This window comes from Leguminivora glycinivorella, chromosome 15 (genome assembly GCF_023078275.1).
Source record: "Leguminivora glycinivorella isolate SPB_JAAS2020 chromosome 15, LegGlyc_1.1, whole genome shotgun sequence".
In the NCBI taxonomy this organism is placed as follows: domain Eukaryota; kingdom Metazoa; phylum Arthropoda; class Insecta; order Lepidoptera; family Tortricidae; genus Leguminivora; species Leguminivora glycinivorella.
In genome coordinates, this window is record NC_062985.1 from 4,706,691 (window position 1) to 4,721,331 (window position 14,641).

Consider the following 14,641-nt stretch of genomic DNA (forward strand, 5'->3'; position numbering starts at 1 on the left):
GTATCCAGGTAACTTTTTTTGAAGATGACAAAACGTGTTATCTCCGAAATGGCTTTTTATGGATTTGTACCTTATTACTATCATGATAGTTGCTTTTTAACTACACTGAGACTTTAGCACGTGCTGTGGAAACGGGAGCTAACCGTCGCGAATAATAGAAACAAAGGCCTTTATTTAACAGATTAGGGCAAAAGCAAAAAGTTCATCTCAGAAAATTCGAATTTGGGAGTGATTATTATTATTTGTTTATTTATTTAGAACACAAACAGTCACATAAACAAAATGAGTTGGTGTACTACAATGTAGGTACTAAGTTAATAGGATAAAAAAACATTCTTAACTACTCATTACTGAATACAAAGATTGTTAACATACTAACAAAAATATGTAAGCTAATAGGTAAGCAAAAGAAATCATGAACAGTAGGTAATACTTAAGATATTTTACAGTCATTAGACTAAATACATTTTCTTTACTACGATCGGATACAATTATAATTAATTTAATTAGAGGATGTAAATATTATAAAAATATTACAAAAATTAACCATAACAAATTCAGAATATTTCAATCCGGACGCGCGCGGAGTACAAAAATTCATTTCGTAACAAAAATTTCATGTCGTAATATCTAAATATTGAAAAATGTGTGAGTCCGCCTCAAATTCCAACTTGTGATTTTCCTGTTTTTTTATTCCGGGTGTAAGAGTGGGTAATAAAGTATAAATAAATTTTGTTTATCTACATCACAATTTTTTTTAACAACTTTGGTGTCAAAAATGTTCTATTTCACTTCCGGGTCAAAACTAGCGTAGTTTGGACTAACATATCTTAGCAAAGTATGGCAAAACCTTGAATAGAAAGCCTTAGTGCGTTTTCACACTATCCGATCCGATATCGGATGTCGGACCGATATCCCATGCATTACAGACGCCATCTTGGATTTTTTCCATTGAAATCCTTCTGACATCCGATATCGGATCGGATAATGTGAAAATGGACTAAAGATGAGAAGCTATTCAATATCAACGTGCCGTGCCGCTGGTTCATTATGGAAGAGATGTCCGTATCTTCGTGGCCTTCGTCATAGACAAATAAGTGTCAAAGATTGTCTATCACCTGCAACAACTCTTACACATATATATTGATTTAGACTAACACGATTTGCACTCATAATTTTAGAACAAAACGGGACTTAATCGCGTAAACACTTACATTTATTTATATTTGGCCCGACGTTTCGAACATCACATTATGTTCGTGGTCATACTGGCGAGGAATTGCATCAACATCTTCAGCCGCGCAGTTTCTCGAACTACCCGCACTTGTTATTGATTATTCACTTTTGCGCTAGGGTTGTCACTTTGCCTACACACAACACTCACGACATCAGCCGGTATGTCCCTCGGTGTTTTTTCACGCTTACATTTGCTAATCACTGGATTCCACGAAGAAGAAATTCCCTGTCCCTCATTTTGGTTGAAATTTCGATGCTTCCTAATTTCAATCGCTTCACGTACTTTTCTGCTGTAGAACAGACGTTCCGTTGATAATTTTGGGACTATGGAGCTCGATCCATGGTTTGGTTCCGACTGTAGCAGATGTTCAGCTACCGCAGACTTATTAATTTGGCGGTTTTTGACAGCCGCGATATGCTCCTTGACCCTTACCGCTATTGTGCGTTTGGTTTCTCCAATATAGGAACTACCACAGCTGTAATCTATCTTGTACACACCTGGTGTCTGATACGGGATAACATGACCTAAGTTGCCCTGACACTTTGGACATCGGTAAGTACACGGTACGTATAGAATACTTCCCTAGTACCGTCCCGACCTTGTCCGTCACACCTCAGTCAGTGTTTACGCGATTAAGTCCCGTTTTGTTCTAAAATTATAATTCTTACACCTACTAAAGTACCTAATACAGATTATCTAAATATCTCTGATTTAGGCCTGATTTAGTCGGCGTGCGAACTCGCATGCGATTTTAGTTACACTGCGGGCATCAAATACCTACCGCAATGTAATAAAACTCGTATGCGAGTTCTCGTACCGTCTAAATGAGGCCTTAGCGTAGGACAGACGACGCTGGCAGATCTACACTGTAAAAAAATATAGGCTTGGGTTGACTCATGTGCCTAAAGCTTCTGAACCTTATTTTTGTATTGCATTTTACTTGGCAGATCTACCGTCAAAAGTACAAACGATTCCAATTACATAACTTGGAAGGTTCTTTATGGTGTCCTTATTATATGCTGGTCTCTGCCCTTATATACGGAGCTATTATGTGTTTACTGCATCGTACGTGATCACGTGCGACTACGTGTTCGATACAAAAGGCGGGTATTGGAACTAATTGCTTCATAAAGAGGAAATAAAGAGAAAGCACTTTCTGAGATAACTATAGGTACATACAACATCAACATCCATACTAATATTATAAATGGGAAAGTGTGTGTGTCTGTTTGTCCGACTTTCACGGCAAAACGGAGCGACGAATTGACGTGATTTTTTTAAGTGGAGATAGTTGTAGGGATGGAGAGAGACATAGGCTACTTTTTGTCTCTTTCGAACGCGAGCGAGCGAACATGAGCGAAGCCGCGGGCAAAAGCTACCCATACAACCATTTCAGTCGCAAAATCTTCAAATCAGTAACTAACTGTCAAATGTGACATAACGCGTGGTAACGTCGTGCAAACAATGCGACCGTATTGATACAATAACAAAATGTAGTCGTCGTGTGCACTCGTTACGGTAACAAAACGTGTACGAATTTGTGGCTGTCAATGTCACTGTCAGAATGATTTTTAACGACACTTTATTAGTCGACGTTTGCACACATAACGGTAACAACATGTGGACGAATTTGTGGCTGTCATTGTCACTGTCAGAACGGTTTCTGACAGTGACATTGACAGAATTTGTACACACATGTGTAGGTCTGATTACCGAACTGCTCCTAAACCACTGTATCCGCAAATGACAATCTGAAATACGAAGGTTTCTCAAACTGTCTTGTGAAGTTGTGGACTGGTTGCTTTGAATCATTTAAATATGAGCGAATTAAATAATAATAAACGACGACGACCATTTGAGCACTCTTCGACATTTTATAGAAATGTGGGAAAGGTAAGAAAAGTGCAGAATGATAATACAAATAGATAAGCATTTTATAGTTACTTAATGTATTAAATATATAATTTTTAATTCTTATTGATAAAAATGAAGTGTAGTGTTGCTTTACACAATAAAAGTAGGAATCAAATGAAATAGAGTATTTACTGTGATATTAATAAAATTTCTGTTGCGCAATGATAGTTTTTTTCAGTACAGATGCTGCTTTTTTTAACGCAGTAGTGCGAGCAAATCAAGCAATGATTCATTTCTTGTCTGGTCGAAACTCTTAGCTTAGATTTAGGTACTGAAAATCGTCGTACGATACACGTGCGAAAAGGACATTCACAACTCGTGTCGATTTAAAACACTCCCTTCGTTCGTGTATTAATTTATCGCTACTCGTATCGATTTTCCTCTTTTCCGCACTCGTATCTACCTACAAGTATTTTGTTTGGGTTACAAAAAAAACACATTATTTACTCTACTACGTTTTATTTATGTCTCTTTAACATTACAAATTTGTAGACACTTATCTATACAAAAATCTTGACAAAAGAAGTACAGATCGCTGAAATTAATGTTGATAGTAATATTAATGACGACTACTTCAACAAGTGTCAATTGTGAAATGCCGCAAAATACTAGTTGCTCTATAGAAGACCATATGATCCCCGATCCTTTACAACCCAGCAGCTCGGTACGCACGTTACAATTTTTTTTTAATCTTCTTTAGTGAGGGCAACTGAGTACGACGGCATATTTAATTGTTTATAAAGTTTGAGGATACCTGGAAAAAATTAATACAAGAAGCCATTTTGATTATATAATAAATATTCACTGCTTTCGGTAACGCGTGTACGCTGCGACCATTTTGCGACCGTTTGTCGACCGTTTGGTGACCGTTTGGCGACTGTTTTTTACATGGAATATTACCGTCTTAATCCATATTTTAACAACTTTATTGGTTTTCTAGACATTATTTTTATTATTTCAGTATAGTATATGCACCGGAGCACTAAAACTTCACCAATCAATATACATAACACGCAAACACCGAGTAGTCAATAATATTATTACTGGTTAAACTGAGGTAAATTGATGGCGCGTTGATAAATTTAGACTTATTTTATGAAATTACTCGAGCAATTTAATTGGCCATGGTAATTAGCCCACATGTATTACAAATGCAAACAATATTTATCTTTAACAAATTCTTACGCCATTACATTTTAATGTCAAATGATTTTATTTCTTTTTTACTTTGACGTCTCTGACAGTCGCCATTTGAAAAAAATGAAATGAACGAATGATTTTGGGAAAGTAGTCGCCAAACGGTAACAATGTGTGCACGCGTAGTGCACACTTCTGTCACTTCTGTGACCATTTGTGCCTGTTACCAATCGTCCCCATTTGGGTCGCCGCGACTAAACGTCGACCGTACTGCGACTAAGCATTGAGACCCGAAGACCTGTGTGTACACAAAATAGGAGGATTTGCGTAGGAACGGCGACCGATTATGGTTATATGGGTAGTACTCATATAATTGTATAATAGAAGTTACTTATTAGAAAGAATAAGAAAAATAGAAAAAGAAAAATTCTCATTTTAGACTTTTAAAACTACCTATTTTTTTAAATGTGTATTTAGGAGGAAAACAGTTATGACACGACCGTTCGTGGTTTTCCGTGAAAATACAATGGAAAAACTTTGTACTACCAACCGCACTAAATAATAAGTAGTAAGTCCGTTGATAAGCCTATTAAGGTGTGTCTATACAACTATACATATGGTACGATGAAGGAGTAATTAACCTATACTCAACTCAAGGGAAAAATAACCACATATAGGTAGCTTGTGTGCGAAACTCTCACGATAAAGTATCCAAATGTGTGCACGAAAATATGTGTACATTGAAATATCGAAAAGCTGTCCAATTTTTCTTCCCTGAAATTACAGCGTACTTAAAACAGTCGTTTGACTCGACATAATATTTTGATAACACTGCTACTGATCAATACCTGTCGGGCTGAATTGTAAGCACCCGGCGTCAGAACAAGGTAAGTTGAGGGTTGTCAGGGTTGCTGTACCTTTATATACCGGAAATTAGGGTTGCCAAAGGATTTATAAAATGCGTACTAACTTTTAGAGCCTAAAGAGAAGAGCTGTGCAATGATTTATCGGTATCGCACAATCTATACATGACGACGTCCCTTTTTTTTGACAAAATTACGTTTGGTTACCATTAACCGTGTACCGGTAGCAAAAACGAGTAGTGTCAGTATGTTGTCAGTGAGGAAACATCATAATCTATTTTGAAGGTGTACTGTCTAGTACAGCACATACCTAATACCTAGTTCAAAGATTGATGAACAATACAGAAACAGTATACATCCGAAATTCGATAAACAAAAAATGTACCTACCTACTTACTTATTATGATTTCTTTATTTTCTGGTAACCCTAGCCTCAACCGAAATGGAACACGAAAACGTATAATGGGTTACCACCCATTGATGAAATGAGGACAAACCTACTGCAGGCACACACGAAACTTGCTCGTCAGCAACTTTCTTCACTAGGGGCGGATTCACATTTAGGGTTTTTGTTGTTCGTAATCATAGAGCCATGTGAGCTATGTCATTGCGCACTTAGCGCGTGTTATGCCACACCACACGTGTTCTACATTTCGCCGAAAAAAAGTTTGTACGAGCGTACAAAATGCTAGGCTGAAACCGCTCGCAATTTTTGGGTAGTTCTTATTCTTAGCTAAAATCCACACGAGGGCGCAAAAGCTTTTTAAATTTGGATTTATCTTTTGTACCTCTTTATCTACATTGTGGTAGAATTAAGTGTAAAAATATAGGTGTACAAAATTGCTATAATATGTCCCCTTAATTTGTCTCCGCCTGAGCTATGAGCAGAGATCAAACAGATGGGTGCCATTTATTTGTATGACGTTTTCGGAATAATGAACCTTATGTTGTTAGAATGATGCCCAGTTGTCCAAATCTCTGGCTATGTAAACTTAATATTTTTGACCTGCATTTGCAGCAAACCTGTAAATATTAATGTGACTTTGCAAGACGTAAGTTACATGAATAATACACATTTCATTCTCAACTCCCTCGTTGGTATAGGTACCTACATTAGTACAACTGCATTTAGGCAAATTGATTGACCGAACCCTCCCATCAATTTTAACGTAACTGACGTAACGTAATTGACGGCGGAAGAAAATAATATATTTCAATCAAACAGCTAATATGCGGCTCCCACGGAAAAATAATGAAACCATAAAAACAATTTGAATGTTAGCTCGTACGTTACTTTCGTAGCATGTACCTGATATTTTATGCAAAGATGATAGATATCGTTCCCTCATTGTTCAAATCCCACTTATAAAGCCAACGATACACATGCCTGTACTGTACTATACACGACTAGCACGCCAGCCGCATTCAAAAAACTTGTGCTTTTGCTGATGCATTTGCCCGAATTTTTTTACGCGGCTGGCATGCCAGTAGTGGAAGCTATAGGCAAGATAGCTATAAATTACTTACTGTTTATGAAATTGCCAATTTTCCTAAGTATTTTCTCTTTGTTCCAGGTAACCTGAAGCGACGGCTGGGCCGCGCGCGGGGCCTCGTCCTCCGTATGTTCGACGCCCTCTGCAACTGCACACAAACCGCCGCGGCCGCCGCCCGTACTACGGCCCGCAACAACCCGTTCACTAAACGCTAATCTTGCAACTTGAGACGGTGCCCCGTAAGCGGAGCTTCGTGATCTGTATTTTTCGAACTGTGTTACGCGCAAACCCGGCCCGCACTGCCCGAAGCAACTCCTTCACTAATCGCTAAATACTAAATCTTGAAAAACTGACCCGCGCGCGGGGCCTCGTGATCTGAATGCCATATGCAAACCGCCCGCACAACTTCCTGAATGAACGATTTAAATTGTACTAAATCATGTTGGTAGTTCAAGATTAATCAAACTAAGGAGGATGCTCAGTAAGGTACCTTCATACCTATTTTCCTGACAGAAGATATTTGTTGCGAGAGACGAATGGTGTAGGTAATAGGTACTTAATACCTACCTTTATTCCACATAATCTGTGCCCCGCCGCCATCAATCGTACTAACAATGAGTCGGGTCATTGGTTTGAGCCAGTCTTTTAGGAGTTAATTAACTTTGGCTTAATGACTTTCTGAACACAATCAGTCGTTTAATGGAGTCTGAAATAGTTAGAAACATTTTCGAGTTATTTACGTTGCTATTTGACTGACGTTATATAAAAGTTTTATATTCAGACCTGAAATATTTTAAAAGATTCAGTTAAAGACATAAATCTATCCAGAAGCCAAATAACTAAAAAAAAAACGTTTTTAGTACGAGGCTCGAGAGGTCACGAAATTAAAATGGTACCATTCCTTTTAATAATGATTGGTCGTAGAATTTGCCAAGACGGGCGGTTTAAATTTTTGAAGAGAGGTAGAGGGGTTCCAAAGATCAGTAGGCACAAATTACAGGTAGGAAAGATAAATTATAGGTATGTACTGAACCCTTTTAACGCCACTTTTTTCGTGTCGCCATCGTGAACCTTATCGTATAAAGAGCATAGATTGAGCGGTCAGATGAAATGGTGGCGGTTTAAATTTAATGAGTTGTAAAACAAGATTTTTCTGGAAAAAATCTCAAAACATTATTAATCCATATTACTGTTTAAGAAAATAGACAATGTATACCACCTTCCTTATCCATAGATATAAATGTATTCCTATACTAAACGCACACTTTCTATTTTTTGTACTATCAAAAAACTATATTTAATTTAACTATTCTGAATGTCTCTGTGAAACCCTAGTGTCTTCCCTAGAATAGTACCCTAGATACCACGTTGTGATCGGTGTGACGACGCTTATAGTTCGTAAGATAATGTATTTGAATAGCATTATAACGCTGGAACACTGCTATTAAACTTGGTCCTATCTATAGCGACAAATGCGACAATACAAAACGACATGAGAGCGACAATACAAAACGACATGAGAGCGACAATACAAAACGACATGAGAGCGTGTGGGCGAATTTACATCCTGCAGTCTCTTAAAACCACTTCATTGAAAGTAAAGAATTGAAAACTTCATCATTTAAGTTTATTTTGTCGCTGACAGTTACCAACAGTTGCGTTACCTTACCTTACCTGGTAGAACTTTGCTTGGTGGTTTTTTGTGATAGTTGGAGGGGCATTGCACGAGAATGTCGCTTACGACATGCGATACTTCTAATAATTCTGAAGACACTAAGAAAGCGAAGTTTTGTCTGACAACCTTTCATGATTTGGTTAACAAATTGGCAGTATTTTCTCGAGCTTTACGGATGTGTTTGAAATAGCTGCCATACAAGGGAAAAGCATGTCGTAAGCCACATGAGATCCAGAACTCATTCCTTCGTTATGGGAAATGTAAAAGATGAAATGAGTCGCACTTAACGCTAAAATAGGAGAAGTTACCTAACTATTCCGCTTACATTTTTGACAGCCTATACAACATGTATATTTATATAACTGCATTTTTGTATGTATCCTGTTTATTTTACTTTATCACAGTATTTATTAAAATGTGGCTAATCTGTGATCACTTGGAATTCAATGTAAAGGTTTAAAATAGATCGTATCATTCACGAAAGCGCGTGGTTTGGTTTATACTATCACGGTAATAAAGACTAGATTTGACAAATCTGCTCGTCAGCGTGAATGGCATAATCTGTAACCACACACAATAAATGTAATAGGTGTCTATTTACAGTGTTCTAAGTATAGTACATTATTAGGAGGGTACATTTATTTTAAAACTAAGTCTCTTGAAAATACAAGATTGGTGTACCTAAAGTAAACTGGTAAATTCTGTAAAATATCCCTAGGTTGTAAAAACGTATTAGAGCAAAAATTACGCAGAAGTATCAAAGTAGTGTCGCTCGTTGCCATGGCCATGATTAGTTGTCCAGAAGATAAAAACTCTTCAAATTATGAGTTATTTGGTACTGCATTTTTATGGTAGTTTTAATTTCCGTAACTGGCCACTGAGCATGTTGTTGATACCAATACCTATTGCCCTGTTGACAACGGGACAGGCCCCGTAGCCGAATGGCATTTCTGCGACGCGAAACGAAAACGAAACGCCGCGAAAGGTAGTCTGGCTCTGTCGCGCTAATACGCAAGAGCAATAGTTACGAAAGAGATATTATCGTGAGCGTTTGTGCATTCGGCTACGCATTATAACGGATTGTAACAGAAAAAAAAATCTATTTCATATATGTGTCATAGAAGAAAAGTTTCACTGAAGCAAAATATACTTTATAGCAAATGACAGGTACACACAGACAGGACTAGCCCAGTTTGAGTTAAATTTTCTATTTTCCTAAGTTTGAGCTGGTACCAAAGTCCCTGGTACGTCAAAGCTCTCAAGTAAGATTACCATTATACGGACCCTCGTCAAGTTATAACAAGAACATTGTTATAACTTTAGGGTTCATGTAGGGCAGGATAGTACGTTTTAAGGCTGCTTTTCCACCAGAAATGTGCAAGGGTCAACGATAAATTAGGTCACAGCTATTCGAAACTATGGCTCGCTTAACGTAAGCGATGTAGCGACTAGCGAAGTGAAGGCGAGACGTCGAGTCGAATATCCAGAGTTTAAAAACGTTTTAACTAAAAAAACTAGGAATAGCTGAGAGGCCGAGCATTGCTAGGAAAACATTAAAACTCAGAAATGCACGTTTTCGCAGAGATAAGACCTAACTTAATCATTTTTTTTTTCAAAAACAGTATACCTAACACTTTATCATCGGTTATTAGGTACTTGTATAAATGCACATATCTGAAAAAAACCGGCCAAGAGCGTGTCGGGCCACGCTCAGTGTAGGGTTCCGTAGTGTTCCGTATTTTTCTCAAAAACTACTAAACCTATCAAGTTCAAAACAATTTTCCTAGAAAGTCTTTATAAAGTTCTACTTTTGTGATTTTTTTCATATTTTTTAAACATATGATTCAAAAGTTAGAGGGGGGGGGACGCACTTTTTTTTTCTTTAGGAGCGATTATTTCCGAAAATATTAATATTATCAAAAAACGATCTTAGTAAACCCTTATTCATTTTTAAATACCTAACCAAAAATATATTACACGTTGGGGTTGGAATGAAAAAAAAATATCAGCCCCCACTTTACATGTAGGGGGGGTACCCTAATAAAACATTTTTTTCCATTTTTTAACCGACTTCAAAAAAGGAGGAGGTTCTCAATTCGACTGAATGTTTTTTTTTTTTTTTTTTATTTTTTTTTTGTATGTATGTTACTCGATATCTCCGAGAATCGTGGACCGATTTTCAAAATTTTTTTTTTGATCGAACGGGTATAACCCCGAGATGGTCCCATTGGCACCAAGTCAGGGTCTGATGATGGGATCTTGGAGAAATCGAGGGAACTCTTCAAATGTTATAGGCACATGTAATGTTTTTAGTGTATTTTTCAAAGGTACACCAGTATTTACGCCTGACGGTAGTAATTTTATGTGGCTGAGCTGATGATGGAAGGTCAACTCCTCAATGGTTAGGAGTTAAAGGATAATTCTTTCACTTTTCGGATTCGGACTGATACATATAATATCACTAGGAACCACTAAAAATCAACAAATAAATTAACTTTTTAACAAAAAATAAAACCGCCTTCAAAAATAAGCGCGTTACAAAACACGGAGAAACTAAAAAGCAAAAAATAATAAACCTTTGAATTCAGATTTCTTATCGTATTGCAATAATCTAAACATCCAAATTATAAACAAATCAATTATTTTTGGAGTCGGTACCAGCCTGTGTATGGTTGGGTGGGGCAAACAGGCAATAGCAAGGCGACGAACAGGTCTGGTACCGACCACAAAAATAATTGATTTGTTTATAATTTGGATGTTTAGATTATTGCAATACGATAAGAAATCTGAATTCAAAGGTTTATTATTTTTTGCTTTTTAGTTTCTCCGTGTTTTGTAACGCGCTTATTTTTGAAGGCGGTTTTTTATTTTTGCACTTTGTTGGCGTGATTGATGTACATATTGGTACCAAATTTCAGCTTTCTAGTGCTAACGGTTACTGAGATTATCCGCGGACGGACGGACGGACGGACGGACAGACAGACATGGCGAAACTATAAGGGTTCCTAGTTGACTACGGAACCCTAAAAAGGAACTTTAAAAACTGCGTTATATCCAAAGGAAATAACTAAGTGAAGTCGAAAACTGTATCTTAGGTACTTTTCTCCCCTATAATCAAGGAAAAGATCTAATTATTTATTTTAACAAAATATAAAATATTGTTTTATGGTTTAGTCTTTGGCGAGGATGGTTGGGTGACCTAGACGTAATGCCATTAGAATTCTGTTTAGTTATTCCATTTTTTGCAACGGAGCGTTTCCATAAAATGTAAAAACGGATAGTATTAAGCTTCTGTATGATAAGAACGGAATCTGAACTGGTAGCTAATCCGTTTGATCAATATTTCTGAAATGAAACTGTGTCCCCGCGGTGAAATATTTTAACAATGATAGCAATATGTTACGTTTGGACAAATATCGCTACTGCAATATCGGCGTGCATTGCCAAGCCGAAAATATCTTCGAAAAATATACCTAGGTATGTGATTTGACAGTGATAGCAGTCAGTAAAGTTCTTATTAGTCGCGCCACCAGCGTAATAAAATGTCCTTATTACATTTTAAAATAACAACATAATAGAAGATCCAGACAATATTGATTGTTTATATGGCAACATGGCAACTCTTTGCTACACCATACGGTTGCCATGACAACACGGGAACCCTTTGCATCACCATATCGATTACCATGGTAACGCTACGCTACGTATGTATGATATATGTAACTTTCAAAAGACACAAGATTTATGAAACAGCAAGTGTACAATCATACCTTAATGTCTAATTTATACAGTTTATGAACACTTAAGTTTAATCTAAGTTTAACGTTTAATCTAAGTTTATCAATTTATATAATTTATTTATTTTATGGGCATTTAAGTAATGTATACCTATTTATGTATTTAAACACTAGTATTTCTTAAAAAAGAGATCGAGCTCAATTTTACAATATTGTAAAAATGCACGACGATGCCATGTTTAGTTTTTAGTTCATTTTCCAAAGTATAAATATTAAGTATCTTAGTTACCTACTTATATACATAGTTTTAAATTTTATACAAATATAGGGCATTGCAATATAGCATATCTAAATTAGGATCTTATTTGCCGCTTTGAAATACAATTATACAGTATCCTAGTATTGTTAATTAATAATTATTATGATAATGTAGAAAAAATAGTAAATCCATGTCCACATTACCTATGTGTTATGGAAGAGAGATTTAAGATAAAAATGGAGCTTGACTACAATTAATATAAATTGTGTCTTATTCAAAATGTTGAGATTTGTGAATATGTCACTGTGACGAAAAATATCTATTTTTGGTGTAAGACAGCATGTAGGTACCTTTATCCTTAGGATGAGTTTGATATTGACGTATTGCGCGTATGTAACTTACTTTCTGTGTATCCGGTTCATAATGTCATATTACTGGGAGCAAGACGTACATATGGGCATTTGCAGAATTTGGGACCCCCCAATCAGTGTAAATTGTTAACTATATACAATGAACTCATTGTCAGTTTAGATAATTAAAGCATGAAATTTCAAAAAAAATATTGTTTTTGTGTTAATTACATAAACTTTAAGCGATAATCTACATGTAGAGAGTAAAAAAAGTAAATTTTTAAACAAATTTTGTGCTTCATTGTCGTCACACACCTGACAGCGAGTTATTTTTTGTTAACAACTTACGCTAACTGGGGGTCCCAAATTCTGAAAATGCCCCTATATATGTGAGATAAGTTACGCAGACGGTAGGAATATGTTACAGTGAAACTCGTTGTATGGCTACTTATTAACCAAAACGATCTGTGTTGTAAAATTTGAATGTTCAATGTGATAATATGACTGTAACCTTTACTTACTCCCGGTGTTTCTACCCAAAACTCTTCTAAAATAAAGTGACTTTGTAAAGCGAATTGTTTCATTTATAAATTGCATTAGATCCTGCTTTAAGCGCTGGTGGCCTAGCGGTAAGATCCGGAGGTCGCGGGTTCGAACCCCGGCTCGTACATTGAGTTTTTCGGAACTTATGTGCGAAATGTCATTTGATATTTGCCAGTCGCTTTTCAGTGTAGGAAAACATCGTAAGGAAACAGGACTAATTCCAATAAGGCCTAGTTACCCTTTGGGTTGGAAGGTCAGATGGCAGTCGCTTTCGTAAAACTAGTGCCTATGCCAAACATTGGGATTACCACAGCGGACCCCAGATAATGTAGTCAACAAACCTTTGCATACAAACTAATATTCAGGTGAGTCACTTTATTTCACTTCACTTTTGAATTCCCGAAATCGCCCTAAGACTTACAAATGTCACTGTAAAGAAAACTAAAAGTTTTTCTACCACCGGGAAATATTAAGGGGCATAAAAAATGTAAAATCACTTATTAAGTCGGTCGGTTCGACATGAATTAGGTCAGTCCATCGACCTGATCCGCTAAAGATGTTTTAGATAAGGTAAACATAACTATAACTTTCATGTTTATGACTTACATAACGGTAACTTATAGTTACCTACTAGTTACCTTTACACCCCCCCTCCACCCGTTAGCATCACCCCCACCCACCAGTATTTTTAGTATATGGGTTAAACCACCATTCCCTACAACTATTCAAAAATTCGCTTTTACACGAGTTATTTGATGATTTGATGAGCCCCTGATGGGCAGTTTGAAGTGGTCGTTAGGCGGATTAATTATAGTAGGCATAACTTAAATTACCTACCCATACTCTAAAGTCCCCTACGGATTAGATTAACCATAAACAATTAGAGTAATAGGCTAGTTTCCTATACTTAAAATAAAATATCTTATGCAGTGCACGAAACAAAGCACCACATAATTAGAAGAAAAACATGGACAGTAGTTATGTTTAAACCTAAGTTCTATTTAATAAATAAAAGAGAAAGATATCAAGTAAATGAATTGCCCATGACGTCACTCCTCAGTATTTCATAGTAATTCCATACTAGCAAATCGTTTTGACAGTTCTTAAAAAGAAGCTGATTTGACTAGTAGGAAAATAGCCTATTATGATTTTGTGATATCCAATGGAGTTATTTTTATTTGATTTAATACCAGCTTTTGCCCGCGGCTTCACTCGCGTTAGAAAGAGACAAAACGTAGCATATGTCACTCTCCGTCCCTTCAAGTATCTCCACCTAAATAATCACGTCGATTCGACAGTCGGTTTTGCCGTGAAAGACGGGCAAACAAACAGACAAGTAAGTATGGACAACGCACAAAAAGAACCTAGAACACGATAGCACAAAGTCCCATTCTGTTTTTGCAAATCAATAAAAGACAAGACGACAGATAATC

The 14,641-nt window shown here is 36.6% G+C and overlaps 1 protein-coding gene and 1 long non-coding RNA gene across 2 annotated transcripts in view; both read left to right on the forward strand.

Moving 5' to 3' along the window:
- Positions 1 to 9,997, forward strand: part of LOC125233938 — a 42,342-nt gene extending 32,345 nt beyond the window's left edge. Inside the window, exon 3 of the mRNA XM_048140113.1 lies at positions 6,726 to 9,997. Coding sequence (XP_047996070.1) covers positions 6,726 to 6,859 — 134 coding nt within the window. The 3' untranslated portion in view covers positions 6,860 to 9,997. The remainder of the gene's footprint in view (positions 1 to 6,725) is intronic.
- A 1,353-nt stretch (positions 9,998 to 11,350) lies between these two features.
- On the forward strand, positions 11,351 to 13,235 carry LOC125233939. The gene is made up of 2 exons (XR_007177905.1): positions 11,351 to 11,754; positions 11,797 to 13,235. It is a non-coding gene; the product is annotated as an uncharacterized LOC125233939 (long non-coding RNA).
- Positions 13,236 to 14,641: the final 1,406 nt, after the last annotated feature.